Source organism: Ambystoma mexicanum, chromosome 12 (assembly GCF_040938575.1).
Source record: "Ambystoma mexicanum isolate Mex_15411 chromosome 12, UKY_AmexF1_1, whole genome shotgun sequence".
Taxonomy (NCBI): domain Eukaryota; kingdom Metazoa; phylum Chordata; class Amphibia; order Caudata; family Ambystomatidae; genus Ambystoma; species Ambystoma mexicanum.
Genome location: NC_090936.1, coordinates 177934030 through 177952586, shown reverse-complemented (window position 1 = coordinate 177952586; position 18557 = coordinate 177934030). Strand labels below are relative to the sequence as shown.

At 47.4% G+C, this 18557-nt stretch overlaps 1 protein-coding gene across 1 annotated transcript in view; it reads left to right on the top strand.

Annotated features, from left to right (window-relative positions):
* Positions 1-371: 371 nt before the first annotated feature.
* The window catches only part of LOC138513422 (NAD-dependent protein deacetylase sirtuin-3-like), a 497025-nt gene continuing 478839 nt past the window's right edge, over positions 372-18557 (top strand). Inside the window, exon 1 of the mRNA XM_069628264.1 lies at positions 372-568. Within this exon, the coding sequence (XP_069484365.1) occupies positions 394-568 (175 nt within the window). The 5' untranslated portion in view covers positions 372-393. The remainder of the gene's footprint in view (positions 569-18557) is intronic.

Here is an 18557-nt window from a genome sequence, read left to right as displayed (position 1 = left end):
AGCTTCTAAAATTCGCTGGCATCTAGTCCCCCACCCCAAACCTTTTTTGGAGGCGGGCTCTGCCACAGCGACTGTCAAATTCCAAATACCTACACGACTGTCAAAATCCAAATACCTACACAGAAGCCAGAACTGTTGGCTTTGCCCTTGCTTGTGGCTATTGTTCTATTTTTCTATACTCGGCTTGCTTTTTACTTGGGGCAGCTAACTGCTGTATGCTCTAGTTTCGAGGCAGCGGACAAGACTCTGGGTAGAGCCTCTGGCGCGTTATCCTACTGTTGACCGCCTAGTCTCTGCGCTCTGACGTATTTCCTTCAGCCGCGCGTGGTCATAGGTTGCCGTGGAGAGCGTCTCCCGCTGCAGGTAAGGGCGGAGTTTACAACTCTGGCTTGGATGCTCGCCCCTCTTCCACACATTCCAACACCGAGCTCCTTGCTTTCGTTTCACGTCCTCTCGTGTCTGTTTGTAGCTTTTTTTTCTATCGCATGCCCCCCGATTTCTGCAAACGAATTAACCACTTGTTCTTATTTTCAAGCACCTACAAACATGAGCACTACTAGAAGCAAAGGTAATGTTCGTCTTGTTATTATTAATGTTCGCAAATGTTGGCTTCTTATTTAGACTTCCTCCGAGATCTATTCTGAAGCTCCTATATGGTACCCATTGTATCCTTTTTCGAACCAAACCGTTGATAGGACAAATATTTGCAAATACTTTTGAATCTGTTATGAGCACTTTTTAAATGGAAGGTTTTCGTGTTCTGTACCAGACAGCCGTCTGCGTTAATTTTACAACTTTGCAAGTTCACTTAAAATATTGTGGTTTATGTAGCCCACATCAAAGTTACCAGATATAGTACATGGTAGCCTGCAATTTCTGTATAAAATCCTGGACATCATTGTCTTATTGCATGCTTGTTGTGACAGCACAACTGACCTGTAATAAGAAAATGACGTCACATCCACTCAGTTGTGAGGTAACAATCACAGCTGCTTGAGGCAGCACAGAACAGAACTCCATCTGTACTCACAGCTGCACCTATTTTTAAATTCCCTACTTGCGGAACAGTTTTCTGTGTCACTTTACATCCATTCATTCACAAGGAACTGTTTATGGTATAATGTTTAATTTGTGCACTGCTGGACAGGGTCGCGCTGGGGCATACAATTATCTCGGGCACCAATGAAAAAGCAGCCCGCCGTTGAAAAGGGCAATTCATTCCTTTTGTGACAGACTGTATACATTTGTACCCAAGGGGGAGTTTTCTGATGCAAATTGTGCAATTTAAAGAACATTTATTCAGCAACCATGGTCAAAACTACTAGCGGCATAGTGTAACTCATTAAAATGGCCCACATTGGCCACATAAGTGGTCCAGTTTAATAACATTTTTTTTTTAAAACTACCCCACACTAGCATTTTGGTTTTGGGTTTATCACTGCCCTATTTCCTTATATCCCAGTCCGACCCTGCTGCTGGAGGCTTTCACAAGTGAGCAAGAAAATGTGTATTACTTATTTTACGAGCTGTATTTTTGCTTCTTTAAATTCAAACATGTTGTTTAGATGGATCAGCAAATGGAAAATCTCTTGCATTATATTTTGCAAGCTATTAAAAGGAATGACCGTGTGTAGCCATGTACTATGAAGAATAAAACATAAAAAAAGATATTGCATGTCCCCTTGGAGTTCTGTGACCTTATAAAGGTCCTCTTTTGGGTCATGAAACTCCTTGACTTGCATGAGCTGTATAAAGTTTGGTTGGGGGTACTTTATCCTATATACTATGCTGTGTGTAACACATTAATGTGTGGGGGGAAATATTTATAGTGCCGGTTAGAAAGTTAACAAGGTGGACAAGTGATGGGTATTGCACTACCATTCTTGCTTTGCAAGTGAACCTCCTGAAATTAATTTCCGGTAGGTGATGTCAGCTGCGTTGCACTTTATTTTATTAATGGTTGTGTTTTTTTGTATAGTTTTGAAAACACCTGATGAATACTGACGCAATCAACAATTTCTTCAGTTACTATATTTTATACAAAATACAATTTTATTCAGTAGATTCAGCCATAAGCAACTACTTCTTTTTAATATTGTGAGAACGTCCTCGCTTCATTCTCCCAATGTCCTCTACTCGTGTGGCCAGGGAAGGGTCATCGCTTTTGGATCCCGACCCTGGGGGGTGGAGATGCGAGGCAGGATCACCTGGGTAGACTTTATAGGCTGTTGTAAACCATCTCCCCTCATTCAGTCCATTATAGTACTGGGACGAGGAAGAGGCGACTAAGAGTAGTGAACACTAATCAGTAATTCCACAATTCTTGTACTGAGACGAGGAGGAGGCCTGAGGACTGCTGTAAGGGCCAGGCATGTCCCAATACGATCAGGCAAGTGAAACTAGGTGTTCACACCTGCAACCTATTCAATGGTTGCAAGTGTACAAAAAGCTTTAGAAGCTGCAGAGAAGGGAACCAGTTGGGCCCAAGAACCCTGCCATCCGAGGTCCAGTGGGCAGAGTATGCGCTGGTGAAAAGGATGCCGCCAGGAAGAAGCCTGTGCTATTGCGGGACGCAAGAGTGTGTGGAGTTGTGCGAAGCTCGTTGCCTTGTGTTCACCGTTGGGAGTGGGGAACACAGAGACACTGCTGAGTGCTGCAAGAAGAACTGGCGAGGCAAGCGCTGCTCGCTGGAGCTCCTCAGGAATGGGAGAGGAGCGAGCGAGATCAGAGCATCCAGAGGAGCAGTTCCACAACAGTTAGATACGGAGGAGGTTCACTCAGACAGGGACACTCCAGGGGCATGGTGTGGGTTCCAGTGAATGCTGAACAAGAAAGAATATATGATAAAGGGGTCTGGAGACCGAAAAGTGAGATTGAATACCAAATGAAGTACCAAGCAAGTAATGAGTTTTGAATACTGCTATATGGGTTGGGTGACCAAGATTTGCTCTCAAATCAACTCCAACTCTCCATCCATTTTTATCCTCCTGGATCTTTCATCTGTCTTCGACACGGTCAATCATGTCCCCCTAACCGGCTCTGTGACACCCTTGGCATCACTGGCCTGATACTCGACTGACCTCCTTCCGCTCTGACCGACCTTCCCAGGTTCAACTGGGCCCTTTTCTTTCTATCTCCCACTCCACCTGTGGGGCCTCTCGAGGATCTAGTCTCTTGCTGTGGCTTTTCAACATCTACCTTGCCCCTTTGGCCCACTTGATCTCCTCCTTCTCTCCTCAGTTCCAGTGTTATGCAGATGACACGCAGCTCTCCTGCAAGGTACCCTCCACTTCCTCCTTTTCCTCCTCTCTCATCCCTAACTGTCTGACTGATATTCAGTCATGGTTCACTGCCAATGATCTCTGCCTTAATATCAGGAAGACTAAGATCCTTTTAATTGTGACCCCAGCTCCAACCTTCACTCCCTCCCTCTGGCCGCCCTCTATGGGTCCTCTCCCCTCCCTCTCTTGTAAGGCAAAAATACTTGGTGTCATCTTTGATTCCTCTCCTTATATCTCGGACCTTGCTAAGAAGGCCCACCAATGGCTGCACCTCCTCAGAGGCATTCTCCCTTTCCTCACCTTCCTCCAGAAACTCCATGCCTCAAGAGCTCTGGTCCTCTCTAGGCTTGACTACTGAAACTGGCTCTTCCTCAATCTTTCTTTATCCTCTCTTCGCCCCCTTCAACTAATCCAGAATAGGACTGCAAGACGTATCCTTGACCTCAAGACCAGGGACTGCATCTCTCCAGCCCTAATCTCTCTCCACTGGATCCTAGTTGCTGCTAGGATCAAATTCAAGACACTCTGCATCATCCACAAGGCTTTCTGGGGCCTGCGACCCCACTACATCCAACTCTCCCTTAACCCCTTCCTGGTAGAGCCCTTTGGTCTGCAAGCTCCAACTCTCTACAGATCAGGAGCTTCTCTAAGCAAAGAGTGGGGGTGGTAGATCTCTCTCCTCCACAGGAGCCTCTCTCTGGAATTGTCTCCTTGACCCTCTCAGGCTTGAGCCAGATATCCTTAAGTTCCAGACGCTCCTCCAGACCCTCCTTTTCTCCTCCTCCTTCGCTCTTCCCCACTCCCTTGCTAACTTCTTCTTTCTGCTGGTTCCCTCTAAGTACTACAGCCCCCCCCCCCGACCATCCTCCTTCATCACAGTTATGATGTGGACCATCATACCTGCGTTCCCTTGCACTTGCCATCTGGCCTCCCCTTCCTCCCTCTGGAACAGTCTCCCGGCCCCTCCCAGGCTTGAGCCGGATATCCTTAAGCTCCTCCAGACCCTACTTTTTTTCCTCCTCCTTCACTCTCCCCCTCCCCTGCTAACTCCTTCTTTCTGCTGGGTCCCCCCCGAGTACTACAGGGCTCCAGCCCCCCCTCCCAAACCATCCCCTTCCTCACACTTAGCATGTGGACCATCGCCCCTGCGTTCCCTGGCACTTACCATCTGGCCTCCCCTTAGCACTGGCTCCTCTCCTCTTCACCCTTTTCCTTTCCCACCTCAGCACATTGCTTTTTTCACAGACAGGCACTTCCACCCCACCGCCCCACGCTTCTTGTACGATCTGAATGTCACAAAGCCTAGCAGGACCGTTATTGTATCTTTCTCCCTTGTCCCCCACCACTTTTTGTTTTTTTGTTTTGTGGCACCTCGAACACCATTTGTTGTAAGGGTGCCTTACAAATATCCAATAAAAGAAAAATATGAACTATTGAAGACTGAACAAGTTGAAAAGCACTGAATAAAAGAAAAAGATAAGACTATCACACAAATGAAACTGAACGTGAAGTGCATATGCGAACGAGAGGAATTTAAAGAAACTGCATTTCCAAGCAAACTGAAAAAAGCAAAACACTATTGGATAGTGTTAAAGCAAGGTGGTAACCAGGAGAAATACCACAAAAGAAAATGTCTGAGTCGATTTGAGGTTGTTTGACTGGGGTGGAAATGTTTGAAGTAGAAACGACCGAAGATTATTTGTTCGAAATAATCTTCAGTCGTTTCTCCCCTGAACATTCCCGATGTGGCCAAACCCCACACCCCTACTTGCCTTCAATTCCGTGTCGCTGGTCCCCGCGACGCCAGCTCCCTTTCACTTCTGTGATCGGTAACGGGCACTGCAGGGTCCATTCCTTTTTTTTTTTTTTTTTCCAAACATGTATTTATTGGTTTTACATGACAGTACATCAACAACGAAGAAATGCATTCCCCCCACCCCTCCCAACCCCCCCTTGGGGCGCTTATGTCCAACTATTCGGGGACCTTTTTATGCGTTGAAGATGTCTGATACCTTGATGTTATGGGGACACCATTGTTCCATAAAGACCGACTAAAGATATTCCAGAATCCCTTCCCATTCCATTGCGAATTTGTCTCTCGTGCCCTGGATTGTGTAGGTGACCTTTTCCATCGTTAATTGGTCCCACACCTTTTGTAACCATGTGAAAGTAAGTGGGGTGTCTTTATTTTTCCAATTCTGGGCGATGGTTGACCATGCTGCTACGAGGAGCCCCATGAAGCCTCTCCACTGAGTCTTTTTATATTTTTTTTGCTGTTGGTCTCTTATTCCGCATAGCCAAACCCCTTCTCCTAACATCCTCACATCAGGAAACATCTTCCCCATCTCTCCCTTTATTTCTTCCCAGAAAGGTTTGATCCCTTTACGATCCCACCCAATGTGCCTCCAAGATCCCACTTCCTCACATCCTCTCCAGCATTTATTTGATGTTTTGGGAAAAATGGTTTGCAGCCTTTCCGGAGTGTAGTGCCACTGAGTCACTATTTTGGTCCACATTTCTCTGGTCTGTGCGGAGCGCTTCAACTTGACTTGGTGATTAGTTTCCATAGGTCCTCCCATTGGGCTTTAGTAGGTTCCACCCCCAATGTTCTGCCCAGCTTAATCATATATGACCACTTGATTTCCTCCTCTTGTGTGTTTATGAAAGAATAAAGTGTCGGCCCCCACTTTTTCACCCCTGTGTTGGAGATGACATAGCTCTCAAATGGAGTGAGGCTCCTCGTTGCCGCTTTGGTAATGTCCGGGGTTTTTGACCGGTGTTTAAGTTGTTCCTATCTGTATTTATCTTGTCGAGATAGCATGTATCATGTGCCCTGATTTCATTGTCTATGTACATTTCCCCAATTTTTGTTATTCCCGCCTCTTCTCATTTTTCATATGCCCCTTGTTCAATGCCTGGTGGGAATTGGGGATTTCGACAGATGGGTGTGAAGGGGCCAAGCGCCGTTGTCATTAATCCCTTCCGTGTTTGGGAGTCCCATGCCTCCAATGTGGTCTTCATAATTTCGCTTATCCCTAGATTTGGGTGTCTATGTTTCTGTTTCCAGAGTAATTCCACCAATGGTGTCCTTGCCACTGCCCGGTCTTGTTTTGCCCATATCGGTTGAGGGTCATCCCCCATCCATTCCCTCAGGACCTTTTAATTGCGCCGCCTGGAAGTACTTTTTGAAGTGGGGGAGCTCCATCCCCCCTCCCTAATTGGTGCTCTGAGGGTGATCTTAGCTAGTCTCGGGGTCTTTCCTCTCCATGTAAAGGCGGATATAGCTTTAGAGAGCGTTTTAAAGAAGGTGTGAGGGACGCCCACCGGAAGAGCCTGGAAGTAATATAAGATCTTTGGAAGAATGGTCATCTTGACCGATTGAATTCTACCCCACAGGAAATTAGTAGTGGATTCCATCTTTCTAGATCCCGACATATGTCTGCTAGGAGTTGCAGATAATTTTCCCCATAAAGCTGCTCAATCTTTTGGGTTATTCTTATTCCCATGTATTTTATGCCCTTCCCGCCAATTTTTAGATCCAGTAGGTTGGCTTCCCTTTCTATCTTTCCCCCATCTCCTGGCAGGATTAGGATTTATGACTTTTTCCTATTAATTTTTAGTCCTGATGTGGTCCCAAATTCTTCTAATTCCTTCACCACTGCCGGTAAAGTTGTCTCCGGATCTTCTAAGGCTATCAGTATGTCGTCTGCGTACGCTATTACTTTGTGCTGTGTTCCTGCCATTTCGATCCCTTTTATGTGAGAAGTCTCCCTTAATTTTATTAAGAATGGTTCCAGAAAAATAGCGTACAAAAGTGGGGATAGCAGGCAGCCCTGTTTTGTACCTCTAGATATTAGTATCCTATCCGTGACCTCTCCATTGATTGCCACCCTGCTAAATGGGGAGTTATAGTTCGCCCTTACCATGGCAATATACTGTTCCCCAAATCCCATGTAGGTTAGGACTCTAAATAACATTGACCATTCTACCCGGTCAAACGCCTTCTCAGCATCCACTGAGAGTAATAGCGCTGGGGTGTGTGTTATGCCAATGTTTTCCACTAAGTGGATTAGCCTCCTAAGATTATCATGGGTTTGTCTTCCAGGGATGAAGCCCAATTGATCTAAGTTAATTAGTTTTGGGAGGAGCGGGGATAGTGTTGCTGCTAGGATCTTTGTATATATTTTGGCATCCAAATTGATCAGGGATATTGGCCTATACGCCTCGGGGAGTGTCGGGTCTTTCCTAGATTCATGGAAGACTACCACATTCGCCTCATTCATTGTGGGAGTCATGTTGGTGCTATCTTTGAATGAGTTTAGGAGCCTAGTGAGGATTGGGGATATCTGATCTACATACTTTGTATAGAAAGGGGCAGAGAATCCATCTGGGCCAGGAGCTTTATTTACTGGGAGTTCTGCTATTGCTTTCTTAACTTCCTCTTCCCTGATTGGATGCTCTAGGGCTTGTCTATCCTCTTCTGAGATTCGCGGGATGGGGAGGGCTTTCAGATGTGTGTCCTGTGCTTCTGCATCTGGGAGGTCAGAGAGTAGAGTTTTTGATAGAATTCTCTAAATGACTCTCCTATATCATGCGTGCGTGTGTGTAATTCCCCTTTAGAGTTTCGTATGGCCTTAATCGTTGTTTCTTCCTGCTTTGTGCGGAGTTGTCTCGCTAGGAGTCTGTCGGCTTTGTTAGCTTTTATGTAATATCCCTGCCTCAGATATAGTAAGCTCTTTTCTGCTCCTTTTGAGCACAGCTGTCCCAATTGGCCCTGTGAGTGTTTCAATGCTTTCTTTAAAGCCTTCGTGGGGTGGGTCAGGATTTTCTCTTGCAGCTCTGCTATAGACTTTTCCAGCTCCTTTCCCCACATATATCTTTGTTTTTCCTTTGTAATTTTCAGTGCTATGATCTTCCCTCGCAGGACTGCTTTGAACGCATCCCAGATTGTGCCTATGGAGACCTCCCCAGTGTCATTTTGTGCAAAATATTCTTCTATCATTTCCTTTATGGCTTCCCCTGTAATCGGGTCTTGGATTACGTCCGGGGGTAATCTCCACCTCCACAGGCCATTTGTTTTCCCCGGTAAGTTTAGGTCGAGCCATAGCGGTGCATGGTCCGAGAGCGCGATCGCTCCCAGTTCTATCCGTTGTATCTTTCCCAACAGGCCCACCATTGCCCAGAAATAGTCTATTCTTGACATAGAATTGTGAACATGCGAAAAGTATGTGTACCCCTTTTGTTCCCAAACCAAAAAGGAAATAGAACTGCTACGTTCCAGGTTCATACCCAATTTTTGTCAATAAATGAAACAAATATGTGGTGGGAATTGGGGAGCCTGGTATATTGATACTAATGGATTAAATCCCTAAGTTTGTAACCCATGAGATTGTCCAGAAAGAAAAAAGGTAGAAAAAGGAAACTCGCACATCAAAGGGTGTGAACATACATGATTTGTATTAAAACAAGGAACATCAAAAAGAAGTTTATGAACATTTGTCATATGTATGTTGTTTACAATCTAAACATCAATAACTAATAAAAGACCCATCTGGGCTCTTTAGTGCTTGCTAAATGAATAGTATTAAACGTAACCCATGAGGGGAAGGTACACAAATGATTCTAAGTGTAAAGCATGCCCCATGTGTAACATGTGGGAGTTGTGAAAGTTAATGGACCTGTAACCATCTAGGTCCAAGAGTAGCTTGTATTCAAGAAAGCATCTCGTCTTGCAGGTGCCAACGTGACAGGGGGAAAGAAAACCGTGGTCAGATTGTCAATGTCAAGTGCTGGCCCAATAACATATGATTGATGGACCCCAAGGGAACTTGTTGGTTTGTGCAACCCCCTTGCACATAGTGCACGTTTCGGTGGAAGAGTTATCCAACTTGAAAATGCATCAGAGGGATAAGTGTTGTTCAACAAGAACCGCCTTCATCAGGGCAAGTAGGTGGCCCCACGGAAACCTTGTAGTGACTCTCACTGTGAGGCAGGCTCCCCGTCCAGGTCGGGCCAGTCAAACTACACGATTTATTGCTAGTGGTGAGTATGTGTGGCTGGAACCAACTTAAAGCAGTCTTTTTCAAAGTTTCCTTTTTCGACTCATTGTCTTGAGCAGTTTGTGGTCCTGAGGCTGACAGCGTGTCATATAATGGTAGGGAGAAATTTGTGGCTAAGCCAATAGAGAAAGGCTGCGGCTCGTGGAAATGGGCCCCCTTCAGTTCCCTCCGCACATCGTTCAGGGCCAAGAGGTCCATCTGTTGTTTGAGGTGTTTTGATGGTGCTCCCTAACCTTGGGCGTTACCAACGCTTCTGTCTAATAGTGGATTCCATGCCATGTTGAGGTCGCCTCCCAGGATCACCTCCCCCCTAGCAAAGCCTTCCAGTTTCCCCAGTACATCTTTGAGGAAGCTGTCTTGCCCCTGATTTGGTGCATATATCGATGCAAGGGTAAAGCGAAATCCATTTAAGTCCACATTAGCAAGCGCATATCTCCCTTCTTTATCCGTGAGTGTATCCACCCGGTTAGCCTCACTCCCTTCCCTTATCGCTATCAGCACCCCCGCTTTTTTCTCTGTCGAGGTTGCTTGTGCCCAGATTTTATACCCCCCTAATGCGAGTTTTCTGCTTGTCCCTCGTCCTGATATGGGTTTCTTGGAGCAGTATTATATCTTCCTTCTCCCTTTTTTAAGCTGCTTCTCTAGCTTCATCCTTTTCGTTGGATGGTTTATGCCCCTAATGTTATAACTTAAGATACAAATCTTCCCCATTTTTTACGTGATCATGCCAACTTTTCGGGTCCCCATGCTCGCCCATTCAGATTTATTCAAGCCCTTCTTCCTCTCTCCTCTCCCCATTAACTGACCCCTCCAACAAAGAACATTAAACCAAACAACTTGCCCCGAGTTGGGTGAGGGTTCCTATTGTCGCTAGGGCGTTGCGCCCGTCACTCCCTGTCCATCTTGCCCTCGGGGGGCGGGGGGGGTATAATGTGTAGGGAATCCTAAACCCCACATTTCCGTCCTCTCTTACCAGATCCCAAGCCGGTGGGTCCTTCTCGGACCGCCATCCCCAAGTAGTAAGTGGCTACTCTTATCTCTCCGCTCCCCCTCTTCGTGAGCCAATAGTTGGCATCTCTCCTTATTCTGACTATTGATGTTCTTTACTTCTCATTTCCGTCATAGCTGTTTCCTACTGTTCTCCCTTCCTAAGTTTGTTCTTCTCTGTTTGACCGTTTCCCAGCCTCTCGGCTTTCTCGATTGTTCTCCCCTTGATTTGGGTTCCTCCGAGTCAACTTCCTCTTCCTGTAGACCCATCATGCTAAGGGCTTCTTCCCATGTGGTAGCTCTTCTCTGCTTCCCTTCCCATGTGAATATCAGCCCAAAAGGGAAAGTCCATTTGTAGCGGATTTGTTTCGCCACCAGCGCCTTGACTAGAGGGGCCACAGCTCTTCTTTTTTGTAGTGTCACCAGAGCCAGGTCCTGATATAGCTGTATATCTTGTCCATTCATTCTGATAGGCTCAATTACTCTTGCCCTCCTCAATATCTGTTCTTTCTGTGGGTATGAAGAGAGAGCAGCCAGGACATCCCTTGGTCTTTCTCCCGGTGCTCCTGTCCTTTCGGCCCTACCCTATGGACTCTGTCTATCCCGATGTCCTCTGTCTCCTGAGCACCCAGGACATCTCTGAATACTTCCTTCACTGCCAGCTTCAGATCTTTATCTACAACAGACTCCGCCATATTTTTGATGCGTATGTTGGACCGCCTGGAACGGTTTTCTAGGTCTTCGCATTGAATTTCCAGGTTGTGGGTAAGTCTCACTAGGTGTTCTTGAGTTTCACTGATCTGCAGCGCTGCTTCTTAGACCTGTTGGATTGATCTCTCAATTATATCCGTTCTCTCCTCTAGCTTGGCTATGTCTATTTTCATGTCCTGCACCGCCTGCTTCATGTCGTTCTTCATCGTGGTAAATTGTTCTTGCACTGTGGACATGAATTTTTCTTGTAGCTCCTGGAACCATGTCTGCATATCTTCTCTCGTGGGTGGCTGTTGGTGGTGGGTGGGCGAGTCCCGTTCCCTTTGAGAGTCCTCATGTGTTTTACCTTTGTTTTGTGTAGCCCCTTCCGTCAACCACATTTGTACAATGTTTGCGTCTTGTTTTGAGGGTTGTGGCGTTTGTTGCATGATGTTGCTTTTCCCTTTGGCTCTTGACATATTATAATGCCTTTCTGGAACGTTCGGGGGGTTTTAAGTTCCTCCAGCTATCCTAGGTAACTTATTTGACCATCCACTGATTTGTTCCTTCTGAGCTTAGTTCTTTCTTGTCCCCTTATGGGTCAGGGGTAGTAATTTCTGGCTTTTCGAACTTCACCTTGTCTTTCTATGTGCCTTTAGCCTGTAGTAGTTGAGGTGTTCCTGGTCGTTACTTTCCCTGGTATGATTCTGTGTTGCCTCCAGCGTCATGTTCCCCCGTCACCCTTTTTTGTTCCCTTTTTTGTCTCTGGTTTGGGGTGCTCTATGCTTGTTGTTGTTTCTACGTTTGAGTCTTTCCCTGCTTGTTGGGTTGGTGGGATAGCTTATCCGGTATTGCAGAGTGCTGCTCCGGGGTGTGTGGGGGTAGGGGGGCGGAAGGAAGCCCCCTCACTTTCTCCTTCCACTTGTATGTCGAATTCCAACCCCCCCCCCCAATGCTTGGTCTACCTCCCTTGGTGGGCTTAATGCAGCAAACTGGCCTGTTTTGGTGAGCTTTACAGTACTTCTGTTGAATCGATCCTCTTGCTTTCCCTTTCCTTTATTTTGACGGAAAGACAGTCTTTCCCTCCTTCGGTCTTTTTTAATGATTTGTTTTCAATCCATATATGGGTCCCCCCCCTCCCCCGTAGTGTTTCTGTGACTGGAGGGTGCGCCGGACCCCCCCGGAGTTCGCTTCGCCCCCTCTCGTTCCCCTTCTGCCTCCAATACTGTGGGCCCGGCCCCAGGGTCTCGCCCAGCAGACTCGCCTCTTTCGTGGGGGCTTGTGGAGCTTACAGGGCGGCCCCTGCTCAGGGATTAGAGCAGTCCGCCCTGTGTGCCGTTTTCCACGAGAGTATCTCCCTGCCGTCCGCTGTCTTCTTCCTGTGTGGGCACTCCTATGTTGCTGGCCCCCTTCTCCGGCGCTCTCTGCGCTCCTCCGCCCGCCGCCCGTGTTCCTTGTCCGCCGGCGCCGATCACGAGCGGCCCCTGGCGGGTGAGAGGATGGGGGCGCGTCTCTTCCCTCGCTGTCCCCTGATTCTGGAGGACTCTGGTTCTCATGTAGCGGGGGGAGGGAGAGCCCGGGTTCTTTTGCTCCTGCCGCTGGGCCTGAATTTATCCTCGGCCTCTCCACTCCTCCGCTGCCAGCTTCGGATTCCCGCTGTGGGGGAGGGGCCGCTCGCATTGTTTCCCCCGTTGCGCAGCGAGCTACCGTTCTGATGGGAGACCAAACCGCATGGGGGGGGGTCTTTGTTGCTGCAAGGGCGATCCGCTAGTTCTGGCCACTTCTGCGTCTTTACTACTGGTAAATTGTGTGGCGGCCCGGGCGGAGCGCAGCTCAAATGCGACTCCTCACCCCGGTGGCCAACTTGGAATCCGTCCTTTTCCTTTTTTTAAAAAAATTTTTATTTATTTTTTTTTATTCAGGTCCGCTGCAGGATTGTCCCCCGCAACCCCTTCCTTACTATACTGTATAGTGAGAGGTGTGTTGCGGGGGACACCCCCGCAGCCCTAAACCGAATCCAAATGACTCAACTAAAAGTCAGAAAGAAGGTCGAACATTTGGTGGACCTTCTTTCTGACTTTTGATTGGTGAGGTAATTTGGATTCGGTCATTTTTGCGGAAACCTTTGAGTCAAATGTTGATAAAGGCAAAAAGTTAGTAAAGTGAACCCGAAATATAAGTGGACATATAGTACAGATGTAGAAAGGAAACCTGTGTTGTCAAGGAAGTCCTATGAGAAAGAATGAACTGTTGGAAAGTGCCAAGGGTTATTGATTGCGTGACCTGTGATGGGTGGACTGTGTCATCCAACAACTGTGCCTAGACCTAGGTACCCTTCCTGGGAGTAAACCAAGAGAAGTCAAAAGGCTGAGGCTGGTTGTGCTCTGTTCAAGTTATGGAAAGAAAAGACAAAGTAAACAAGTTGATGACTGTCAATTTGAAGCCTAAAGAATTGTGGGGAAGGGAATCCCAAGACCTTTTGTGGAACTGTCTTGAACTTGGGCAATGGAGTCAAGAGTAAGCCTGGAGCTGGAAGCAGCTCATAACTTTTATTTGAACACTGTTACTTTGGTTGCTGACATCCCTACACATTTAGATTTAGCTGTGAGGGCAAGATTAGGTTCTGGACACACAGACTTTTACATTGAATTTACTGACTCAGACTATCCTTAGTATAGGGCAAGTTGGGCCTTATACCATCCTGAAATTTAAGTTAATAAAGACTTTTTATTTGAACTTTGAATCTGTTGTCTGTGTCTTGCTTCATGTTATCTCAACAATATGTACATTTATATAACATGTCAAACCTCAATCTTGGCAAGAAAGAGGTATGAGAATAAACTTAATATCAGTACAAATACAATTGCGCCAAACCTGTACAAAATGATGGCAGCCAACTTTAGCAGTTTATGCGCCAGCATTTAAACATAATGGTTTGGTTAGAGCTCTTGGCTCCGTCTTCGTATTCCCATAGGCCAGTGGTCTTCAAACCAGGGGGTCCAGGCTATGTAACAATGGATTGAGATGACTTTCTCATTTTTTTTAAATATCTAAAACAGGATTATGGTGACTACTTTTGATTAGAAAATATATAAGCAGTTGAACATCTGCTGATGTTTTGAAGTGCCTGGGCACCCATGGGCCTCCTTTGGGCCCCTAGGTGGGGGGGCCCAGAAGCAATATATTTACTCAAGGGGGGGCTTGGTATGGGACAGGCTTGAATTCCACTGCCATAGGCACATAGATGGCTGTACAGGCAAACAGAGAATTGCCTCCAAGTCCTTCTTGCTCATCCCAGTTCTTGGGCATGAAAGAGCACTGCCTTTCTAACTGTGATTTGCAAATAGCTCCACCCATTCTCCCTTTTGAGGGATGACGCTTACCCATAACCCACATGTTGTTTATTCTGTTTCGGACAGTGGCTTCCTGGAGGCCTGCTTGTCTCGTCTCCTCTGTGTTTTCAAAGAACCCACCCTGCTGGGCTGCGGGGGACACAGTCTTGCTCTCCTACCTGCCCCTGCAGCAGTGATAGTTGAGGTGCTCGGGATGAGGGCATGTCACAGGTAAGTTGGGACTCCCTGTCAGCCTGAGCCGGGCAATGGATTAGGGAGGTTGTGACCCTGCCCTCTCACGGGATGGTTGCCGGCTGATGTGTGTTGGCTGCTTTCCTCAGATCTGCTGCTCTGGGCACAGAGGGCTATAAGGGCCTTGGACCGAGGATTTATGCCTCGGATCGAGGGGACTGGAAGGAGCCTCACCGGAGCAAGTTTACAGAACTTCATTGAGGAGGTCTATTTGGAAGTAACTAGCTGCTGCTGTGCGCTTGCTCAGGTAAAGTCTTTTCTCTTTTCCCCTCTCACTGAACAGTAACAGTGGATTTGGGCTAACGCCATTCTGCCACTTGTGTTGGGGGGGCAGAGGGAATCCAAATGGGAGTGGTGGTTCTCAGGTTTCCACCAGGGGCTCCCTCATTCTATCTGGAGATCAGCCAGGGCACTTGGAAAAATCCTGCTGCCGGCATGGGTAAACTTGTTCCTCTTCTTCTGAAATGTAAAGCACCATTTCCAGGATTGGGGCCGGTTGCTAGGTTGTAAGCCTGCTGTTTTCTGCTTGCAGGGGTTGATCTCTTGTGAAGTGCCTATGGGCTAGCGCACTACTAAGGGGAGGGACACATTGAAGCGTTGCCTTCTTCCTCAGACCTACCTCCCAGTAAGAAGAGCAGGAATGAGTGATCCAAATCTGTTGATTGCTTTAAAGATCTAATCAGCGGGAGGCCACCAGTGGGCGCGCATATGACTGCAGCATAGCTGTGTTGCTCCTGCACATGGGTCGAATTGGGGACCTTAATTGGTCAGAAGAACGGACACTGGTGAGGGGAATTTGTTGGTCGCCGAGGGTGTTATACCCTATCCCCCGAACAGAGCTTCTCCGCTAGTGGGGTGAGGTGGAGACTGAACTCCCCACTGTGAGAGGTCTTGGTCAAGTGGGTGGCTTTGGCATGGGTTACCGTCTGGCCTAGGGCCGCCTTGCTAAGAGTGGTGTTCTAGTCTTTGTGGAGGGGGTCACTGGACGGTGACAGAGGTGACCGTATCTCCTCCTTATGGACTGGAGAGCTTAATTTTAGCAATTTCATTGTATACAGTCCCTAAGGCCAGGTGTGGTGCCCCTGCCAGAGTGAAGGCTGAGCAGGGTGAAGACTCGGCGTCCACTAATTAAGACATTGTGTCACTGCTGCAAGAAATGCGTTGAATGCGGGCAGATGTTGGCGGCAGGCTTGACCAACTGGACCAGAGGATTGACAAGATGGATGAGCAGATACAGGTGGTGGAAAATCAGTCCTCCCTGGATGTCTTCAAGACTCAGATGGACATGCCCCTGTCTGAGTTAGAAAGATAATGATCAGAAGTCCCTTTTGAAGATGGATGATTTTTAAAATGGGGAAAGGCGTAATAATCTGCGTTTCCTCAGACTGCCAGAGAAGGAAGGGGAATCTGAAAGGGATCTGCGAACACCCATACACAACATAGATAAGCTTCTCTTTGGTGATGATAATATTGATGGACCTGAAATTGACGGGGTGCACCGAGCGGGAGGTAGTGCTCGGGCCTGAGATCTGTCCTGGCACTCTTCCATTATTACTTGGCGAAACGGAGAGTCCCGGAGAAAGCGAAGAAGACGGGACTGGTGAAACGGGGGAACGCCAGGATTACGTTTTACCAGGACCTGTCAACGCTCACCCTGGCCAAGAGGAGACTGTGTGCTCCTCTTACTAAAAGGCTAAATGACAAGGGATTTGGATATAGATGGGGCTGCTCCTTCTCCATTTCTTTTGAGGTGGACTGCTGTGCATATAAGTTAATTATAGAGGATGACATTCGCAGAGTCACGGGTGAACTGGTGGAGGACTCGAGGTCTCCGTTAAAGGGAGATGCCTGCAGAGGGGAGGTGGCATGTTAAGGGCCCTCAAGACCTTAAGTGATGGACAGAACTGATTAAATTATAGTCATGCTTGTACAAAAGCCATTCTTCTTTCTTCTCACATTGGTAACATTTGGCATTGTATAAAAATAATCTTTCAATAATACCTTTTTCAATTTTCTTCCACGAATACACACATACCAAGTTGATCAGGTGTACCCATTTACAACCACATTCACACTAAAAATCAATACACACAGTATATACAGGCCCTTTGATTAAATTAGGGCTTCACATTAGCAGACCAATTGACATATTACCATACACCCCATTTCCTAACCATGTTTCCATTGGTTGACAAACAGTCGTCAACGCACGTTTCAGCCAGACTAAACAAGCCTGTTAAGCCATTTGTGGGCCTCAGGAATAAGGGAGCATATCCCCAACCTGGAAAGGTTCTCGAGTGGGTTCGAAGCAGGCTTAGCAAGGATTGGACAGCTGTGGAGAAATGGGTGATTTATCTCGCTCGTGGATCTAGGCGAGGCACTGGGGATGGATAATCTGTTTGTATTCTCCTATTTATACCTGAAAGGGGCGATCACGGCAGAGTTTTGAAAGGAAATGGTACTGCGAGATCTCACCCCACTGGAGAAAGTGTTAGATTCCCTGACGGAAAGGAAGATCTCTGTTGTATGGGGTCCTAGTTGAAGTGGGGAAGGGGAGTACAGAAAGACTACAGAGTCGATGGGGAAGGGATCTGGGCATGGAGCTGGACATTGTTGTCGCGCAGAATGTGCTGTAAGCCATTTAAGGTATCGATTGCAAGACAGTAGAAACTAATCGGTGGTAGAATGACCAGGTGCGCCTGTGCTGGCATGGCTGTGGAATGCATGCTGATTACTGGCATATGTGGTGGGAATGTGAGTGAGTTCAGGTGTTTTGAGATTAAGTGCTTGGATGGATTAAGCAATTGGATGGGGTCTCCCGTGAGCAGACACTGCTGTTGGTTCTGTTTGACTTGGTGAGAGTTGACGAATATTTTGGCATGACGCATTTGGCACATTGCCTATTGTTGGCAGGGAGAGCAGGTTTGGTCATGCATTGGAAGAGGGTGCCTTTGCCGAGAAAGGTAGAATGGGTTGCTACAGCCAAGAATATTTGTGATGCAAACAATTATAGCAGCCACCCATGGGAGTAGTATAGGTTTTGAGACGGAATGGTGTGAATTTTATTCCAGATACATGCCACCTTCAGTATATAGGTACCTGGAATGCAGGGACTGTGGTATTAGATTGTAGTTGGTTAGATGGGTAAGACTGGGCCCCTGGTGGGACATGGAAGGGACGGGGATGGTGAGAGAGTGCGAGGCTAGTGGAGGTAGGGGGGACTACCATCCCAGGGTGAGTGACTCTGATTGTGAGTTTGTTTCCTACCTGCTTAATGTTGCACTGTATCAGACTTTTGTTGACTCTAACCGGGCATGGAGTCTCGTGTTCGTTCTTACCGAGGGGCGGGGGGGTTTGGAGTGGGGAACATCCAGCAGGATATCTGGGGAAGAGGAGTTAGCAGCTAAGCACAGGGACAAGAACAAGAAAGACCTTCCTCTTAATCCTATTCATTTTCATTGGGCCTCATTATAAGTTTTCCGGTCCGGTAGTAACGGTGCCAGTAAGCTACCCCCACCGTTGCTACCAGACCGGCAAACTACGAGTTGTACTCGCGGGTGCCTTTCAGTCCGCCCGGTCTGACTTGGCACCAGACCGGCAGCTGCGAGCGTAACTCATCGGATGCACCGGCACCATTCATTAATGGTGCCGGTGCATCAGACCTCCCCATTCCCATTTTGCCCTATGGCGCTCAAATGGGAATGGGGAGTAATGAAAAAGGCACCCGACAATGGGGACGGATCGGAATGCCCCTGTATGTCCCCATTGCCGGGTGCTGGTAATTTCATGAGTTTGGCGGCAGCCGTGCCGATTTTACCGGCACGACTACCACCAAACTTGTAATGAGGCCCTTTGTCTCAGTAATCAGATGAGGTGGGCAAGCCTAACTGAAAGATCTTGGCTCAAAGCAGCGTGTCCAAAGTGCTGGTCCATGTTTACACTTGCATCAGGTTTAA